This window comes from Aphelocoma coerulescens, chromosome 20 (assembly GCF_041296385.1).
Source record: "Aphelocoma coerulescens isolate FSJ_1873_10779 chromosome 20, UR_Acoe_1.0, whole genome shotgun sequence".
Taxonomy (NCBI): Eukaryota; Metazoa; Chordata; class Aves; order Passeriformes; family Corvidae; genus Aphelocoma; species Aphelocoma coerulescens.
In genome coordinates this window covers 10,432,684-10,454,329 of record NC_091033.1, presented here as the reverse complement: position 1 = coordinate 10,454,329, position 21,646 = coordinate 10,432,684, and the positions used below count along the sequence as shown (strand labels likewise).

Below are 21,646 nucleotides of genomic sequence, written 5' to 3'. Positions count from 1 at the left end.
GGTGGCAGCTTTGTGTCTTCGTAATTCCCTGCTGGGAAGCAGGAGCAGGACCACAAACATTGTGGTTTTCTCTGATGGAAACACTTCCCCTTCCAAACCCCACCCATTAAGAACTTCTGTGAGACACTGGTAGCAAATAAGGTATGACCATAATTTGCTATAAACTCACACTACATCTGTCTGCAGTTATGTAAACACAAATTTAGTGGTTTGGTGTGACAAGTGCTTTTTACTCTGAAGTTCTACCACAAGAACAATAATTTAATGCTTCCTTTTGAGCTTTTATCTAATAAACCCTCCTCACTCTCCTGCACTCTTAGCTGCTCTTCTCAATAAAAGCAGGCAAGATATTTAAACAGTTTTAATACCTGAATTACCTGAGTAAATTGTCGCTTCAGGTATTTAAGTCTAATAAATCAGGTGAATTTCAAAGCTTTGAAGCACTAATGAATACTTAGTATACTTAGGACTGGGTACTTTAAAAACTGGGATACTGCAAATGCTTACCCTGTTCCCCTCCTTTGGGATTCATTTGCTATTTTAAAACTGCAGATAAAACTGCATTTGCTGCTGACTTCTACTTGACAATTAAAAGCAAAAATATAGAAAAAAGTCTCTTACAAGTGTTGCTGTTATAACATGGATCTCTGAACAATGTTCACAAATCTCAACAATCCACATACTTGTATAGATTTGGAAGCCAGAATGACTCCTGAAATGCAATATAGAAGCTGAGCACTGCATATTAAATTAATACTAATTTTCCTAACAAAAGTAAAAGCAACCCTTCTGAAAGGGAATGTGACTCAGACCTGATTTCCTTTTATATGTGTACTTCAAACGCTGCCTGAAACTTTAGATTACTTGTACTTAACATTCATTTATCAAATCAAGCTATTTCCCACTCTAGTTTTTAAATTAATTAAAAGCATTATTTACACTGGGTACATAAAGATGGAACACAGTGTCATTAATCGGGCACCAGATTCTGGTGTACAAAGTCACTTCCAAGTACAGCCCTAACTCATATCCCCAAAGGACATAGGAAAGTTTGGAAGTGAAGAAACACAGACTAATGTGGTAACTGATGGGAAAAAAAAAAAAAATCACTGTTCTTTACAACTGCACAGTACTAGCACCAAATATCCCTTTTTAAACAAATGCAGAAAAGGTTGGGAAAAGGGGCCTGGTGGTAGGGTTAGATGCAAACACACTACATGCTCCTACCACCCAGTATGTCTTTTAAAGTGACTTGATTTTCTTGCTACTACTTAACAAAACTATCTCATGGAATAACAATCTTGTAACTCACAAGTACAGAGCACATATATAAAATAAATCTATGTCTGAAATGATAAACTGGCAGATGGAAAGAGTATTAGAGAGCAATTCTGTTAATCATGTTAAGTTTCCTTAATTCCTAAAAGGCCCTGTGCACCGAAGTTGCAAACAAGGATTTGGTGAACATGGCAGCATTCTGGAATACTGCATTTGGAAGTCCTCTGCCTCCCGTGGACTGCAAGTCCTTCAAAATCAGTGTTCAGAAATGCACGTTTCTAAACGGGGAATTGCTTGGTTTTAAGATTTGCATCTCAGCCAGACTATGTTTGGTCCAATAAAGTTGTTTTCCTTGACAGACTAGCTCAGACTTAGAGACTTCTCAAGTGAGACAATTCTCATGAATTTTTCTAATGCTGCAACTTTTAGGTTTTGAACACCATATAAAGATTTCTTAAAGAAATAAAATCTGGAAGAATACTTTTGCAGATGGTGCATTGGCAGCTTCTCAGGAAGATTACAGCTCAGACCTATCCACTGAAAAGCAGGACACATTTTTTTTCACAAATACACAAACAATTTATCTGGGCATTTAGTAATGGCAGAGTTCCCACATATCAGTGCAACTTACCTTAAAATAAGCAATCTGAAGCTCTTCCTTGCATTTGATATGAGAGTTCTTCATCACACGAACTAGGTTGGTCTCTATTTGTTACTAAAGTCTGGTATTTACATTATCTTTTGGAATCAATTTAACTATTTAGCTACAGGAATCCAGTTTTCTACTGGAAGTGGTTAAATTTGTAAAACGTCCAGTGCGGTAAACCTTAACGGCAACCTCCCTTAAAAAAACCCTCCAACTTTCTGCCTCAAAACCTGTTATTTCTGTTTCCTAGGAAAAAAACAAACCTTATAGGAAATATGGACATTTTAAGTGAAATGATTCTATGGACACCTGTGATTGTCACAGTCAGAAAAACCTCATGTAAAATAAGGCCTTGCAGTTTCATTTATGTTTTTTCCACTAATTTTAGTTATGTAGAAAACACTACTGCTTCTGACAAAAAAGTTTCTTTAAAAGATTATCTAAAAATGGAAGTTAATTAAAATATATACCTTAAGGGAGTTTACTATAAAAAAGGCAAAGGGCCTAATATGTAGAAAAAATACATAGAGAAAAATTCCAACCATTTAACCATTTGATGTGGGTAAAGACCATTAAAATATACCTGATATGTGCTATGTTCATCAACAGCAATTTAGGGTAGCTGGTGTTCCCTCAGTGTTTCAAAACTGTAACTAGAAAATCTCAAATACTATTTATAAACTTATCCGTTACTTTACATATAAGTGTTCAATAACTAGGTTTACTTCTTAAAATAAAATACAATTTGGCTGAAGTGTGGTTACAAAAGCTGTGAGAACTGAATTTCTGAATTAGTCTTCAAAGGAGTAAACATGAGGCACCAGAGGTGACGTGGTTTGTAACTGAAATGTCAGTTTTCATCTCAAGTTCCATAACTGCATTATAAAACTACTTAGATGGAGTCAACCAAAAAACATCATAAGCAGACAGACTTGTTCAGGCTTCAAAGCAGTATTTACTTACCTTTACATGAGTTACAAGGATGCTACTCAAAACCTGCAAAAATACGCAAGGCAGTATCTCTGCCCCATGTCCAGTTGAGATGTGGTCTTGTGTGTGGATAATGTGTAGAATATGAACAGAGAAAGGGGAAAAAAAGATAATAGAGTTCTGCCTCCCCCCCAACATAAAAGTAAAGGATGGTCCTCAAGTTATTTCATGTAAGGAAGAAAAGCAGCAGGAATATACTTGACAGTTAAAAGCTGTTTGCAGAGGTGTCAAGTATTGTTGGATACCACGTTGAAGATTTCACTCTTGGCACCAGGCACTGAAAATGCAAGACCTGAGAGACAGGTGCCAAATCTAAATTACAAAAATACAACTGAAATTATAGTACAGGCAATTGCTGATTCACGGAGCACACTGCGCAACCTTTTGGTAAAACTTAACACAAATGTGTCAATACTTACCTTCTAGATTAGAAACACTCTTTATGGGAAAGATTTCAAGCTTAACCATGTAGTTTTCATCCAGGAATCAGCTGGGTAGATCAACAGGCTCTTAATCATACAACTGTCATATGATACACATGAAACTCCTAAAAGTGTCTCTCGTTTGTGTGTATCTGGGTGTGAATCTTTGAAGGTGGAAAGAAGTACCTTGGTGCCATGGTAAGAAAAAACCCCCAAATCCTAAACTCCCTAGTTTAGCGGAGCCAAGAATGGATGGGTATTCAAAGAAAATATGATTATTCAGGAATATCCCTAAGCCATACATACATTTGAACAACAGTGCAGGTGAAATGGCAGCAGTCTTTTCAGGCTTTACAGCATTGTAATTATGATCGCTGGCCCAGGACGGCGTGATGGGTTCTGCCACTGGCTCTCGAGCAGGAGCTTGGGTGTTTGCCTCAGTCTTGGCCGTGCTCACAACAGTCTTCTTCACATTCACCTCTCTTTTCTCAGGGAACTGTCTCTTCTGGTTTGAAACTGGTTTGTTGCCCGGCTGTATAATTAAAAGTAGCTCTATTACTAATAATTGTCAAATATATTGCATTTTACAAACAAGCAGAATGTTACACATATGTACACCAGTTTCTTTTATAGCAAACTCCTTACTTTTATAGGGCACCACTTGAAATTATCTGATTACTCCAAAAGCCAGTAATTTGAAGCTTAAAAAGGCAAAATTAATTTCAATTAATGTAAACTAAAAAGAGATGTAATTACTGAAAATAGTACTTTTTTTAAAGTCATTGCCATCTAGAAGGGTACCTTGCACCTTGCAAGGAACTATCTCCATTTAGAGGCAACTATTAAGATTTTTTAAAAATGATAGGGGAACATTTTATTGTCCTTATCATAGACAAAGGCAAAAGAATAACAACAAAAAAATAAGAGAAAGCTGTTCTTCAGTGCAGGACTTGACAGTTTTATTAAAGTCAAAAAGGAAAGCACAATAATAAAAGGAGAGAAGAAATAAGCCACAGTGCTCCAGGGCAACTGCTTCTGGATCATGAACACAAGCTTACCTGCTGCTGAGGTTTTGGCATGCCAGGCTTTTCAGATTTTGGCTTGATCTTCTCTTTAGGTTTTGGTTTTGCATCTTTGCCAGAACTCAAGATCTTCATGGTGGCTGCAGCGTGTTTCAGGATGCAGTCGTTGCTGCAGTACACGGAGTCGGGCTGGGCCACATTGAAACAGCCAGGGCCAATGCACTTGGAAGCACCAGGAGCTTCAATTACCTACAGAGAGAAATGGAGTGAGGTCAGACTTCAAAGTGGCAACAGCAGGAACACACCTCTATAACAGAGAGAAATGCTTATACAGCCCATGTGCAGACTGCAGCTCTGACCTGCACAATCGCCAGCCTAAGAACAACTGCTGTTCATGACAACACAAAAAAATCCATACAAAGGTAAGAATTTCACTCCTCTAACAGATTATTTTCAGATGTCCTGCATTTTCAAGTGGTTGGTCTGCTAGCACTGAGATAAAGGAAGCTGGTTTCCTAAATTTTCAAAAGCCACAGGGACACAACTACTTTTTACTGATCCTCTACATCATGTGAGAAATGTCAATAATTGCACAGCTGGGTTCTCAACAGCAAGGTCTTAATGTATCCCCATCCGCTGCTGTCCTCAGCCATGCACACGTGCAAGAGGAAGCACTCAGATATTCAGGGGTACAGATTATTCTTGCACTAGAAGTTTTACCAATTTTAATTTTGAAAGTCTCCAAATACCATTCTTAGAGACAACTTTCACATAGCTGCCTACTCCTTACACATTTACAGGTTTGCCTGTGCAATCTGAATTCCTGTAACTCAAAATCATTCTCCATATATATCAAGGTGTTACAGATGAAGCACTTCCTCTTCCTATGTTAAGATTCAGAAAATAGCACATTCCTTGAAAACAGAGTGCATTAAGTCAAAGTCTAGAAAAACTTGAAAGCCTCTTTAGGCTCCAGTGTATCACCTTTGGGTATTATGCTTTTAGTCTCTCTTCTAAATTACTCCTAAAAACGATAGAACCAACTCACACTCACAACTACTGTAGTTCTAGACAATCTCTCCCCATTTTTAATTACTAGCAGTACATTTTTCAGGACTGTTTCCAGTTAAATAAATATTATTTGCATAGTGCAACTCATTTCTCTGCAATCAAAAGTCAGTAGACAGCTTTATCTGCAGCAGCCTGATAAAACCTGGATTTGGGCATTTCCCTATCATGTACACACTTAACTGAGAAGTAAAGATAAAGAACACTTGGTGATATTCGTAGCAGAGCCAACACCAACAGCACTGGACTCTCAAAAACCTTTCTGTGTACAAAGAAGTACAAATGAATTTGAATACATTTTTGAGAATACTGTTTTCTACACTTTTCTCTTAAAATAGTAAATATTTATATATTCAGCTCAAACTGTTCTATCTATACATTAATCTCACTGTGCTGCCACGGACAGCTCTGAAACCTAAAGGGAAATGTCCAAGATACTGGCACTACTACAGTACCTGAGGCAGAACAAAGACAACCACTGCAGCACTTGATTTTTTAAATTCATGTACATTGAGCTGAAGAAGCTTCTATGCCTTTCCAATTGGGCATGGAACTTTATATTACAAAACTTAAACTTTTTAGATTTTGAAATAGTTCAAAATACACATTTTTAGATTTAAAAAGGCAGTATAAAGAAATTCTCTATTTGCTAATAACCTAAAGCAGCATCAGGCCAGAAATCAGAATTTCAAAGACTAACTGGAAGTATAGCTGGAATTAACTCCAACAGAGACTTGTCAAGGTTAATTTAAAAGTTTCACTACCATTAAAAATGTCCAAAATGTTTGAGATTATTTCAAAGACAGTATAAACCAGCACAGGATTCTAGTATTTTTATTAAAAGAAGACCTCATTGTTTGACTTCCAAAACAGTATTTAGAAAGGGTGGAATAACAGAAACTATTTCCTTACACCTATATAAAACTTTTAAATCCCTCACTTGACAGTTTTAATTCCTGTGCTAGTAGACCTATGTATAAACTTCTGCTAACCAGCATTATTTAGTGGGCTGTTCAGCTTATGTGCAGCTTTAAAATCAAGTCATTGTCTCCATGTACTCAGTGAAACATGAAAAATAAGAAATAATTAAAATACTTACAGGTTGAAATATCTTTAGTTTTTTCTTCCCACTTGGATTTGCAGCTTTTTCAATCCTACCCTTGATTCCTTGGTCCTCAACTGATTTTTGTTCAATTGTTCCTATGCTTGTGAATTCTGTGCCATCCACATTTCCTTGCTCCACTTTAGCTTCCTGCTGGTCTAGTTCTGAAACAGGCTCATCCTGTCCCTGGAGAATGGTGCAGTTTGGACAGATATAGTCCTCACCATTCCTCTCCAACAATCGCCCTCGAGCCTCAGAAATACCCACGCAGTCACCATGAAACCATTCCTCACATCTATCACAACAAATCATAAACCTGAAAAAAAAAACCCACCAAGGAACAGTAAAACACTGTGAAATGAAAAGACAATTAACGTTCAATGGATATTTCGAGCAACACAACTTAAGCACCCCAATAAAGCACTAATGCATGGTTCTGCCTCACTGGTTATTTCTGTATTTGTTTATCCTCTTTTAAGTATTTGTTATAAACTCCCCGCCAAAATTTAACAAACCCAAGAGCTCATTCAAAAAGTAAGCAGTAGCATCTGGCTTAATTATTCATCACAGAAAAATTCCAATTCCTTACACTGGGTCTGCAGCTGACCCCTTTGCTTACCTGTTGTTATGAGGCTGACGACAAATACAGTACAGGGCATTTGGGTCATAGATCTCGGACTCAGGTTTGCTTTTGGGCTGTTCTTCAGGCTCCTCATCTGAGGCCCCCTTTGCACCAAGGGCAGGCTTTTCCTCCTTCTGAGCCTCAAGATCTTCAGCATCCTCCTCAGACACAACCACCTGACTCGCAACCTCAGTGCTGTCTGCAGTCTCAGGCTCCTGTTTGACAAGCAGCTCAGACTCATCGTGTTTTTCAGGTGTGACATCACCTGTTTTAGCAGGATCTTGTTCTGAATTCCTTTTCCTCAGGTGGTTCTGCACATCCTTCAACACCAGCTGAGGAGGTTTCTGCTCAACGCGTTTCTTTCTTAGCCGATTCTGCAGTTCCTTTAGTGTTAACCCATCACTGTCACTATCAGAAGTAGCATCTTCCTCTTCCTCCTCCTCCTCCTCCTCTTCTTCTTCCTCTTCCTCCTTTGTGGGTCTGCTTTTAGGGCTTTTCTGCTCCTTACAACTCCTGGTGCAAATCCTCCGAGTGACAGGTTTTGTATCTGGAGTGCTCTCAACACTGTCTTCGGAAGCAGTTTCAGCATCCGTGGCTGGACCAGAGGCTGCTTCACTGGAATCCTCCAGAGTAGTGGGAACACTCCTCCTCCCCCTGCGCCTCACCGTGGTCAGGAACTCTTCCACTCTCTCCGTGCGCTTTGGCTGCCGTCCACTCCTCCTGAGGTTTATGCCTTGTTGCTGCTGCTGTGGCTGCTGCTCACCAGAGTCCACATCAGCATCTCCTGCACCCTCTCTCTTGGCAATTGTGGTCCTCCGAAACCCCCAGGTTTTCCTGAATTCTTTACTTGTCGGCTTGACAGACTTTTGTTCTTCCTCATTGCTTTGCTCACCTTTATCATCCAACACTGATGCTAAAAACAAGGGAATAGTTAATAAAGTGGTGGTGATGAAAGATGTGTTTCCTTAAAACCTTTTTTCAACATGTTGTTATTTTCTTTGTGACGTCTATGTAGCTCTACTTCATATGATGAGCCTCAAAACAGGTATTTTCTTGTGAATGCAATACAACAGCAGTAACAATTAAATACATCAATCACTAACCAACATAACATAACCCAGCTGTTCCTGTTAAAAACTCTCGAGTTATTTAAAATAATTTACATATATGTAACACACATACGTACACGATGGACAAACAAGCACATTTTCAATCAAAAAGGAAGAACTCTTACCAGGAGAACTGTTTTCCATGTTGTCAGTATTAGGTTCAGACTCTAATGGCACTGTGTTTCCAGCTTGTTCCATAGTACAGGCAACACTATCTCCACTCTGAAATGCTGAAGAGAAACATAAGGTTCAAAACTCTCATTCAAAAATATTCATAGCCTAAGTAATTAGTAAATATTCCGATCTCCGTATTAATTGTAACAAGCACCTGTATTTCAAGCCACTAATATTCTTTCAAAGTACAAAGTTAAATGTGTGGGTTTGGATACTGTACTGACATATTTTATTGAATAGCCTCAGGATTTCTGATATTGTCTGGTATTTCTCAAAAAAACCAACCAAACAAAAAGCTCTTTCATACTCCCTGGGGTTTGTCTGGGGAAAAACTCTACAGCAGTTCCACTCACTTTTCTGTGGAATGAAATGTAAGAAAGGCTGAAAACGTTTTTGTAAATAACCATGTCAAGGACCAGCCTATGTGATCTACCATAATGACCCAAAAAACCCCAAATTGATTCAGCAAAGAACCTCCAACTGTTACAGACTCAGTCACAGAAAAAAAGAAAATCTGTGCTGACCAACCACATCTCCATTTTCTCAAAAGTCTTTCCCAGCTTACTAGAAGACTCTCTTACTTGAGAAGGCAGAAGCAAATGAGAGAAATAAATGGAGGATCTGTATTCTGAGGAATTCAGGAATAACCTTGTTTGAACAAGTCAATATACCTCCAAAGAGCTGCATGCCCTGGAACTGCTCCTAAGGGCACAGACACTGCGCTGCAGCCGCTGCAGTGACACTGCTCCCAGGGAACTGGAACTGCAGTAGTAACTGCATCTCAAAGAATGGGCTACATAGAAACACTTACTTGAAAACAAAGAACACACCCCAACTCTCCCCAAGAATGTTTTTGGATATGTGTATCCCTGGCTGAGGAATTGCAATGGTAAGCCAAAAGGGAACATGAGCAGAATTCCTAAGTAACAGCATTGAAGAATCAGAGGTTTCTAACAGCTGTACATAACACAGCTACAAGTTTTCAGAGACATCCTGCAGCCAGCTTTTCCCAGTTTTCCAATGTTCCCTGGGAATAAATGCCCCCTTATTTCATATACTGCATCACTTCTATTACTGCTCTGTCTTAACACAATCCCTCCTCTGCAAGTCCTCTGCTTTCAGTGTTATATTTAACACTGCTTGAACAGAAATGTTAAGGGGCAATGCTATGGAAACATAAAAATCTATGCAGACATGTTTAAAAAATTAACACCTCAGTTGTAACTGTGAATACTATAAATGTCACTGGAAAAGCAGCAGACCTCAGAACATTAACTTAAATAGTAACTGATTAGTTTTAACATCACAGAATAAAAAGTGAATTTTAAGCCCGCAGTACACAGGTAAAGAGCCCAAACTGTCTCAATCTAATATGAAATTCCTTTAAGTTCCCCCATTAAAAAATCACTAACTATGAATTTTTAACTTTTTTTTTTTTTAACAGCAGTAAAATTATATTTGTACCGGAAAGGTCACAATATAATTAAGGGATCAAGTCAAAACAGTTAAAGTTTACATCTTTTGTTTACCCTGGAACATGAAGAAATGTTAAAAGCTACAAGAAGAGGTTACCCAAATTCTGAGATTTAAACTTCAGCTAAAATGTGAATAACTAAGAAGGCTCTCCAACATCCTCTGTACCTGACACAGCATCAGAGGTTTGAATAGTTTCTCCCTGAAGAGCTGAGACAGAGGAGGGCAGCACAGGATCAGAGTCATTCAGCATCCTCCAGCCAGCACATGCTGAATTTCCTGACTCAGAAGTGCCACACTGAATCTCTGAAATCTCAGCAGGTCCAAAGACTATCACTCCTCTTTTTCCTGCTGGCTCCTGGAAAAAAAGAAAGGGACAAAATAAGGCATTGATATATTTATTAACTCATCTTGCTGTTTTTTCCTAGATTTGGAATTGTTTTGCTTCTATTAGATTACATTCTAAAGCAAATTCCATTATTTTGTTTTCTTGACAGTTATGCACTTTCAGAAAAACAATGGAACTGGAAAAAAAAGTCAAAATTATGCAATACCACCTCCCCACCTACCAAGAGCTGAGACTTTCAAAAGAAATACAAAGTATGATTGCCCTCTCATTAATTCATTTAGATCCAATTAAGATTTCCAGAACAGCAACAAAACTGTAATGAAGAATCTATTCTGTGTGCAGTATTTAAAAGCATTCTGAGAGTGGAATTAGTACCAAGTGCAGGTTGTCAACGAAAATACAGAAATGCTTTTAAACTCCATTAGCATGGCCCAAGTTAGAGTAGGGCAGATTTACTGATTTATACAAAATTGCATCATAGGAGACACTGCAGCTTCCAGCACCTGAGTTTGAACATCAGTAGAAAATGCCTGCATTAACCCAAAGTAGTCTACCAGACTACAAGAGCACTGGAAAAGAATTTGGGAGGAAAAGGAGGACCAGCTGGACAGAATGAACTGGACTATGCAATAAATTAGTGAAGACAAAAGAAGGAAATTGAACACAGAAGTGTGTGTCAGCACTATGCAGTTAAAAATGCAGAGCAACTACCAGAGCAGGTGTAGGGCATAACTAAAACAATAACAATTCTCTGAAAGGAATAAAGATTGGTTATTAATACTTCAGGTGAGGAGACATACACATTTTAAAATAGGTTAGATAATCCTTCATAGACATGCCAATACATATTCTGACTTTGATTTTTAAACAATACCTTTTTTTTGGTTTTTTTTCCAAATCCTGAAGCCCCAACTCCTAAAGCATCTGCGCTCTTCCGAAACCACTTTTTACTCCCTAAGCAGTGATCATATTTAGGCGTTCTCCAATGTTACTTCCCCAAAAAACAAGGAAAGGGGAAAAGACAAACCCCTTCCTAAATGTGATTTTCATCAGTGGATCGTTTTATTTCATGAACTGTAAATCTCAAGATTTGCATGACTGTGCCAAAGCAGAATTAGTAAAAACAATAAGAGCGTACAGCTAGATTCACACCAGTATGTCTTCTTCCCCCTGTGCCTTTTCTATAGGGGATTATGTACATTCTTTGCCTCAGCCAACCACTACCACTCCAAAAACAGGAGGAAAAATAAACAACAAAAAAAGAATAGAACACACTAATTATAAAGACCCTGGTGCTGTATCTCATGGCATTGAATACCTGCTCTAATAGGTATTTTGCTCCATTGTCTGAATCAGGGATTATATCCAGGGAGTCCATCACTGAGTTTAAAGTGCCTCCTTCCACCGTGTAGGTGTGTAAGAACCTTTCAATCTCCCTGTTCAGAATCTCCAACTGATCACACATCATGCAATTTTTAAGTGATATGCCTAAAGGAAGAGGAAAATCAGCTAATCACTTCTTAACTGTTTAAACGATGAAACAAACTAAGCCTGTAGCACACACAGAAAGTGCCTCCTGTTTGGGCAATTGACACTTAAGACAGAACTGTCTGAAGGGCTGTGTTCACAGTGCTGCACCCGGGCATTCAAGGCCCTGTGGGCAAGGTGCTCTTCAGATTATGTCTGTGTCACTAAGTATCACTACAACATTTCAAACCCAGAATCAACACCATCTCTTAGGAGACACAGCTGGTTAAACACAAAGTGCATTTTCCAGTGTCAGTCACTGCCCACCCAGAGGCTTGGCTGCACAGAGCACAGGCTCCAGCTCTGATTTAACAGCAAACAGCATTAACATCAGTAATACCTGAAAACAAAAGATTCCATAGAATCATCCTTCCTTTTGCTCTAGTAGATATTATCTAATTGCTATTACCCATATTATCTCCATTACCTACAAGAAAAAATTTTTACGGAACTCCAATTTTAAAATAATTCCAAATTTGAGAGATATAAATATACAGTGCACTTAAAACACTAAAGCTACAGACCTCGTATGTTTGCTGTGAAATGCCTGGTTGTTTCTTATTACTATTTAGTATCTCATCTCTTTCCTTTCCCATGTGGTTCAAAATATTTTTCATGAAAAACAGAGGAAGTTTCAAACTCACTTTACACAAATCTGCCCTTGCAGAATTGCACCTTAATACAGGCTAAACTTAAGTGCCTAAAGGAAGCTTCAAAATCAAGTATTACCAAAACACAAAAGGATGAAGCCTTAAGTCACAATTACACTTTGCACTTTTAAGCAACTGTTCTACAAACTGCCTGCAAAAATATTTACAACATATGGCAACTTTGGAATCTTCAAATACCTCTTCCAGATTCAGTGGGACTTTTTGTTCATTTTGTTCTGTTTGCTCTCAAGTTCACTGTTCAACTGCAGCTGACATATTGACAGAAGTATCAACTGAAGCAGCAACTGGCAATCTTGTTTTAAATGAGCATCCATGATAACTTTATTTCTCCTAACACAATATATTAATCATATTTCTGAAATTGGAAGCTCCAGCTAGAAACTGAAAATTATTGTATTTCCCCAGTATACAATTCCCATCAGCATGATCCTCTCTTTCTATCTATATGTTAGGTAACTGTATCTAGTTTTCTGCAGAATATTAGAAAGGATAATTTGTTCCTCTGAAAAAACCGAGGCAAAAGTCTCTATAAATGATGGGATAAAAAGGCAAATTAACATTAACAGACATATATTCAAAAGGCCCTCTGGTTCCTGCTGAGGTTCAAAGCTTCTGTGAGAAGCAGTCTTCAGTGGGAAAATGTCTAAGGTTTTTAGACCAACTATAAATGAATTTAGAAATACAGATCAGGGATTGCTGCAGTCGCATGAGCATTCCAGTGAAACAGAACAGTCACTTAACTGAAAGTGGAGCATAAAGATGATGCACAGTATCTCAAGAAAGAAGGTCCAGTCAAGGAAATATTTATTTAGTTTTTTCCTCCCTCATTCATTTTCAGGCAAAACGTTTCAATTTTTCCAAAACAAGTTAGGCACTTGATTTCATTCTGGACTTAAATTCCAGAAGCAATTGAAGCACAGAGGTATCATACCCTAGAAAAATCACAGAACTGTCACAAGCTTTTAATTTCAATTATGGTCAACTATTCTCAAGCAGTAACAAACCTGAAATCACAGGGCTGCCACACTGCAGGAGCAGAGAGCCCAGCACTCCCATTCAGTAGCCCTGTGGATTCTCCAACTACTGCAAACCCTTGCGGTTCTCAGAAAACACAGACTGAAGAAATTCCAGAGCAGACTCAGCAGCCAGTTTAATCAGAGATGGAAAAGAGAGTCCCAAATTTCAAATCTGCTACTGCAACACCTTACAACACATTAAAAATCTCATCTCCAACACACCTTCATTAAACAAACAAAAAACTCGCTTGTCATCTCCCTCTCACATTCAGACAAAACCTCACCGAAGCACACTCTTATCTACTGCCTGCCATTGTGACTCAGCACTTAGAAATCTCAGGTGAAAAAGGACAATTACCTCTGCCAGTAACACAGAGCTGAGATATTCATGGCAGGATGGGCTGTGAAGACACCTGGATCTGCTGTTGCTAACTTCATTAAGCCCTTTTTAGGATGCCCAACATAACATCTTCATCTGAGGTGACAGAGCAGTTTTTCAAGAACACCAACATTTGCCCATCTTTTTGTGTTTGTATTTCTAGATAAAGGCCAATTCAATAAATCATGACAAATATTCATTCAGATCAGGATTTCCACTTTCAGTTTTTCTCGTTTCTCTGAAGAGGAAATTAAAAACTCAATAGGTCCTCTGACAGCATCAAGGTTTTGTCTCTTCTGGAGCTGACTGTTTTAACTACATTAAGAATTCCCTGCTTCAGTTAACTGGGAAGACTTCACTCTATAAAATGATTTTGAAAGGAAGCTTTTAACATGTACTAAAAGTAACTTCATTTCTTGTTTATCTGAGGACTTGTGTACAAAAAAAGTCTGTCAGTATTCAGGATAAATTCTTCACATTCAGTTTACTGGGGATTTTATTTAGTGTTTGAGGAATATGTGTGAAAGACCAGAGATCTTTATTCCCTCATTCTCACATCTAGATAGCAAAATAGGCCTCATCTTATTCCTTGATCTTGGCTGTCAACACTCAGCCAATTTGCTGTGATCTGCACCAATGCTGGTATCTCATTAGGGATTATACCAGCCCCTTGCACGAATACTTTAGTCCAAATGATTACTATCTGATTACATCTATTCATTCTCTTATCTGCTACTCACATGGAGCACTCTACAGAAATGTCAGTGACTTTGAAAGATCACACACATACCCACCCCTACACAAACACCCATGGAAGGAAGATTCACTCCTCTTTAAGACTTGTGATAGACAATATTTACATCTTCTAGATTTTAAGTCTTTATACTGAAACTCCAGTTATGTTTCAGATATGTTATGAAATACAATGGCCATGCCCAAGGACAGGACAGAAATCTCAACAACCACAATGGCCAGCATAAAGTTCTGAACATGAGGGTGGGTGAGAAGGCAGACTCTTCTCAAGTGCAAAGAAATCCAAAGCATGATTTCACACCACCTAGGTTTTCAAAGCAGGTACATTCATCAGTGACCAATTTCATGTCCATGTCCTAATGCAAATATAGTCTGTTCCACTATATAAGATACTAGCTTAAGTGAGAATGACTTGTACCTGGGTTTTAGTTATATTTTATTATGGGTTTCTTGAGAATTAGCTTGATATGCAAAGTACTTGGCTGAAACAAAGATATCCCAGTCAGGTTTCTTAAATATCAAAGAAACTGCAGGAAGTTACAAACAGGGTTTAAGAAAGCATCCTTGTCAGAATGATGTAACAGTTATTTCAGTCACAATTTATGTTATTTTCTCATTTTATTCCCTGTAAAGAGTTACTGGGCTTGGCCTACAATAGCCTTATTTAAGTGTTAGAAATTCCTACTCAGCAAATATAGTAATACCACACGAGGAAAAACAAAATAGTCTGAGAACTCATATAAGGATATAATTTCTGATACACATAAAAGAAATGCTGGTATGTCTTAGTTGATGCATTCCTACTCAGAAGACTGATCCCATTGAAAGTTATTTTTCATCCCTTTTTGGCAAAGATGACAGCTGGGAAACCTGCTAAGCAGCAGAAAATTAATCCCTTGCATCAACAAGCACTGCAAAAGCAGCCCAAAGGATGCCAGTAGGGCATCACCTACTTTGTATAGGAACAAGCAGTTCCAGTGAGACCAGAGACCAAAGTGCAATCCAGTGACCCCCAAGAACAGCAGGAACAGCTTCTGCCCTGGCTCTGGAGATGTTCCCTCCATCTGCTCAGCCATGAAAGATACAAGAACAGATACTCTACTAGCATGGAAAGCAACAGAAAATCAGATCCCCCACTACAGCCAGCACAAGGCCTTTTATTTTCATGTAAAACATATCCACTGCTCACTAATTTGAGTACCCTAAGAAAGAAGGCAGACATCTTCCAAACAGTTGTGAAATGGACCTTGTGACAAAGAGAGGCAATGAGAGTTGAAGAACAAGAGGTTACAGTCCTAAAGGTTAAGTCTGGATATTGTGAGACAAGAAAATTGTTGTGCTCCTAACTCCTCCCCCTCACTCCAAATAATTTATTATCTCTCTACTTGACTGCTATAGCCAAGCTGCAGCTCAAGGTCAAAAGTCCAGACATTCCTGGTAAATACAAAAATTTTATGCCAGAAGTTTACACTTGAAATAGCACATTAAAAATTGAATTTGCATAAAATCACAGTATTTCAGTGCTTATTATAGTCAGACCTAAAAGAACAAAACCGAAGAGAAACAATACTACAAAGCATTTATCTCTAAGTGCTTTGCTGGCTATCACTAACCAAAGTAAATTAATTTCAAGATTAGAAACAAAGTCACCACCTCCTCTACCCACAATACTAACAACTTAAAAGTGGCAGTTCATTCCTTTCTATTCTAGAGTCAATGTATTATTCCCACTTAAAAAACTTAAAAAGCTTGTAAATTTGCAAGATGTAGACTGAGGAGTAGCACAGCCATGCTCCCCAAGAACAATCCAGCCCAATTTAAGAAACCTGCACTCTTAAACACTGCAGGAAGCAGTAATTATTCTAGGCCAGTAGGAACAGTTCTGTACAGCCAAATTAAGACAAATTATCACCAAGATCTGGTTTTAAGGTAGCTTTTAGTATCAGGATAGTATTTCAATCTCTGATGCACAGAGCGCAACAGGGTATTAATTTGTCAGGGATGGCACCACAGACACCTACAGTCCAGTCTCACACCACACCTCAGTTCACTCAGACCTGCTGCTTCTGCCCTCGCCTCCCTATCTCCCATTACAGAGAGATTCTTGTCCTTGTAAAGCCTCATTTTTCAATGCTGGGGAGTACCCCATCAAGTCCCTGCCAAAAGTAATGGAAAAGAACTCACTGGTTTAGGAGATCAGGCTGTCCCAATATAGAATGGTTGAACCAGAGAATGAAGAATCTGCACCCTTTGAAGGTGGTGGAAAGAAAGGGTGTTTATGGTACCCACACCACAGGAGGGCAAAGCTCCCTGAGGACACCTGAGCACACCAATGAAGTGAGATGACCAGAGGGAGCAGGCGAGGAAAAAATTAATCCAGAGGCTTCTACACATCTGTTGAGATCCCCTTCCTCAACCTCCCCGATGTTTTTTTGAAGAAATCTTTGAAGGTACTGTAGGACCCTGAGGTGTAATGATGTGGTGCCAGAACTGTTCAGTAGAGTCCATCGCTACCACCTCTCTGCACCCAGGACACTCAGGACATTTCAGTGTAGCTTTGTGGTCTGCAGACTTTCTGCCTGTTTTTATGTTTGGTGCTGAGAAGTTATTTCAAATGTTCATGGTATGGTGCAAAACACTCATCCTGTCTTGGTACAGGAGAGCCCATTAAGTGCACATTCACATGACATCACATACCACCAACACACAGTGTTGACGCCAATGAACTAATGAGATTTAAAATGTAAACAAACATTAACTACTCTCTAAAAATTTTCAAATACGCAGAAATGAGTTTTCAATCTCCTCGATTTTTCCATCATGAAAAATGAGGCTTAATACATTCATAAATTTCACAAGATCAATACTGTTCAAAAGTAGAAAATAGTGAAGAGTTTAACTGAACAATAAACTTAAGAGCAAACCAACTTGACAGCTTACTTTTTAAAAGACAAGGAAATGGATTAATTCCAAGAAGAAACAGCTTCCCTTAATAACAAGATACACTCACAAGGTCTCTGTACTTGCAATAATAAAAACATTAACCTTTCCAAATTAAAATGCCTTTAGTCAACACATTACAAACCCTCTCTGATGTGTCTGAAACTAAAACACCATCAGGCTTTCCATGATTCCTGTCAGGCTGCTCACTTACCTTACATAAGCCTCATAGGAGGGCCAATGCCTCACAGGATGGAAACCTGTGCTTGCACAGGACAGCAATCCTGAACATTTGCAGGGACTGTGGGACCTCCTGGAAGTGATGAATTTAATGTGTGTGCACAGCAGCAGATTATCACATTAGCAGCACACACAGACTGGGCCTGGCAGCAGTTAGAGAGCAAAGACAATGAGCAACTCCATAGTACAACAGAACTGCACCAAGCAAAAACACAGAGCAGCTCCCTGGTTTATGCAAAGCAAAACACACACACACTGAAGTTTATTTTGGTGTCTTTCAGGTTAAAACCCTCTTACTTCATATTGCAGCACACAGGACCCGAGCAGTCAAGGGAAGAAGGGATGGACCACTGGGTAGGTCATGCAGCAGAATGAGAACAGCACCAGGCATTACAGTAGCATTTTATTCTGGGTAAGTAGCAAAAAGGGCTTCTTTGAGGCTGACTGAAGTTCTCACAATTAAATTCAGCTAAATAGCAATTTTTCATAGAAATACTCAAAGCACTTTAGCAGCAAGCCCATCAGATATCTGTCAAACACAAAGATCCAATTTAATAACAGATCCTATCTGTACTACAGATGTTGCCTGTCACAATTGCACAAGTCAGGAATAGTGAGGGCTACAATCCCTAATCAACAGAACTGTGCTGGCACGAGTGCCTCATATTGGTGTAATTAGATATGCAAAACTGTACTTTTACCTGTCTGCGCTGTTTGCAGGGCGGGGCAGGTGAGCTGTGGGTTCTCAGTGCAGCTGCACACTTAACCTCAGCTCTATCATGGGCCCCACCACGCAGGGAAGCAGTCCACCGCAGAGGGGGGGAAAAGACTTTGAAAGTTCAATCAAATTCCTTGGAAGAAGTAGTTACATTGGCAAAGAGATTCTAAGATAGGTGTGTAGGCAGGAGGGGCTTTGCCAGCACAGCTCTGTGTCAGCAGCTGGGGACAGAACTGTGACAACAGCACTGATGAACTTCGGTAACCCCTAACACAAGGCACTTACACTGTGTACATCCTCCAAGCTGTAAAAGCCCATAACCGTGTTTGGGAAACAAAATTCATATTGACTGTAGTGTTTTCTGCATTTATGAAAACATTCATTTTAGGTGGGAAGAAAAGTATTACATACACGTCATTTTTATTTTCTAGTCAGAACTCCATGGGTGGTTAACAGCCTAGGCAGATACTGACTTAGTAGCAGACTGACATTTGGCATTTCACTCCTCCTACAACACCTTCTGAAGCCTTTAGTCACAGTCTTCTGAGTAAGATAATCCCATATTTGCCCTAAAAATGAAAATTCATCCCCCAAAAAATTGAATTTTTGGGTCAGGTTTACTTCTGCTTTCAGGGTCTGACCAGCATGAGCAAAACTCAGATAACAAACAGATTTTGCCCATTAAGGAAAGCTGTGAGCAAAATCAAAGCAGTGTAGAGAGCTCTGCTGTTTCCCTGTTGCCTTTTATACAGATTAAGAAACAGTAACCACAACTTTAGGTGGTCAAATGCTTAGATTAAAAGCCCAAGCACAATCATCTCTGTACAAGAAACCTTCTAAAGGCTCCAGCAATAGCCAATTTTACAAGTCATGGCTGAAAGTTTAGTCAACAGAAGTATCAATTACAAACACTGCCTGGGTATCACTCAGGATCTTTAGCACTCCTGTTCCATCATCTGGAATGAAAATATTTTGCAAATACATACTATTTATTTGCCTAATGTTCAATTTCTGCTACTGAACTTGATCTCTTCAGCAACTTGCCCAGGAACCACTGCTTTGGGAAGGCAATTCACACCCTCTGGCATTCCTCCACCAGGACATCACGGAAATTAGCAGTTCTTTATCAGAGCCGTTAGGAACATTCAGCTGTAAATCCAACAGCTAAATCAGAGAATCCTGAAGTCTAACCTTTCACAATCCCACATCTTGTTTATTTATGAATAATCTATAATTTCTGACCCTACCAGTACAGCTGTTGAATAAAACAAAATCACGTGGTTTTACAATTTTTTCCCTTATTTCATTTGTAGAAAGTAAGCCAAAATATAACCTCTGAAAATAGCTATCATTTTTATTCTTATTTCATCAAAACAGCTTCATTAAATGAAGTAAACAGAAATGAACTTCTTCCAAATTTGGTAGTAATTACAGCACGCTGATTATGTTATTAAGGATGCAGTAAACACAGTTGAGTTTCCAGTTTTGATTAGAGTTTACTGGGAGAACACACATAATGCACATTAAATCTGTGCATTTGAGCTGCCTAACTGGAAATGTAAGTTTTTTACACTCAAAGTCTATCAGTGCTCCTGAGACCAGCATCAATAACACCTGTGGAATACCCACTTATTTCAGAAACTGTGTTAGATAAAAACTTCCCAGCAGTGAACCCTCCAAGCTTTAACTGAGAGCTGAGAAGTCAGGCCTGACTGCACACACAAAGAGGAACCAGCTTTTGCATAAACTGGGGAAATCTCCCTTCTATTAAAATCCTCTCCTCAAATCTCCTACCACTGCCCTACTACTTGTGGCACAAGAGACACAAGGCAGAAAGTGAACCAGAGAATAAAACTGGTGCAAAGACACCACTAAAGCCATGTAATCCCTCTCCTGCCCAGTCCAGGCCCTTCTCCTACTTCTATCAGTTACATTTCGTAACTCTCAGCCCAACCCCCTCTAATCCTTGTTCTTCCTCTTCCCACAAATACCTCCAGCTTAAAGTTTCAGGCTGTACGGAATTAAAATCCCACAGTTGTTAAATTACAGCTATAAAGACAATTACTATCTTAAACCAGAAACAAATAATGTGATCAACTGCCAGAAAATCTTAGTAGTGAAGCTGGATTAAGCAGAACAAACACTGGCTTTGGGGAGTCCACTAGACACTGAAAAAATATTTATTCAATTTTATCTACTAACCTACATTTGATTCTATTTGCATTGCTTTGGGGGGTTTCAGTATTACTTGGTTTTTTTAATGCAAAATATATATTTTAATTATATGAAAACACCCTCTGAAGCACGGTGTGAACAGATATTAGTTTATATTATTATTTCCTATTTCAACAGTTTTTAAAATTGTAGGTATTTTTGCACTGTACATATATTTGCAACACAGCAAAACCTTCATTTGCATACCAACAGAAAATATCCCTTATAGAAACAAAAAGCACAAAAACTTTGTAAAAAATAAAGATTTAAATGCTGGTCTTGAAAACACCAATGATTTGATTTTCAAATCATTGGAGTCAAGCACTCTCAATGGAGGCTGAAGGCCAACGTGAGGCTTCACTCTTTCACCCAAGTGCATTAAAACATCTTTATGCCTGACATGTTTCTAGAACTGTCAAATGAAAAAAATTTAAGGCCTAACTGAACAGCTATTTTGAGCTTACTTCTATATTTATTCCTATAGAAAGTTCTAAATGTCAAGGAACGATAACAAGCAGCTGGCACACATAAAAGTGGAGCACAACCCAGAATATCTACTACAATTAACACAGTATATGGTACACTTGGACAGTAACTACATTTCATTTTTCATTGACCAGCAATCAAATTGGTTAAACACCTGGCAAATTTTGTCTGTAGAAGCAGCACTAAACTAATTCAAATTACCCCTTAAAAGAAAACTGAGGAAAATACATAAAGAAGCAAACAGTGAAAAAGTTCTCATAAAATACGGCAAAATATAGTTTTAATATCACCTGCCAAAGAATTCAGTTAAACACAATTGTGATTACTAAGTATTCAAAAGAGCTATTTCTGAAAAAAATCTCAACTCTATTATCCAGGGGGAAAAAAAAACCAACCAAACAAAAAACCCAGGGGATTTAGAAATGCTAAATACATTCTTCTGAGTTA

At 38.6% G+C, this 21,646-nt stretch overlaps 1 protein-coding gene across 3 annotated transcripts in view; it reads right to left on the bottom strand.

Moving 5' to 3' along the window:
• DIDO1 (death inducer-obliterator 1) overlaps positions 1-21,646 on the bottom strand; it is a 54,664-nt gene that overhangs the window by 25,832 nt on the left and 7,186 nt on the right. For all 3 annotated transcript variants that reach the window (XM_069034187.1, XM_069034186.1, XM_069034188.1), the window contains 6 exons: positions 10,075-10,264; positions 8,385-8,489; positions 7,148-8,063; positions 6,526-6,844; positions 4,395-4,607; positions 3,643-3,868 (listed from right to left, as the gene is read on the bottom strand). In XM_069034187.1, the coding sequence (XP_068890288.1) occupies positions 3,643-3,868; positions 4,395-4,607; positions 6,526-6,844; positions 7,148-8,063; positions 8,385-8,489; positions 10,075-10,159 (1,864 nt within the window). In that variant the 5' untranslated portion in view covers positions 10,160-10,264. The remainder of the gene's footprint in view (positions 1-3,642; positions 3,869-4,394; positions 4,608-6,525; positions 6,845-7,147; positions 8,064-8,384; positions 8,490-10,074; positions 10,265-21,646) is intronic.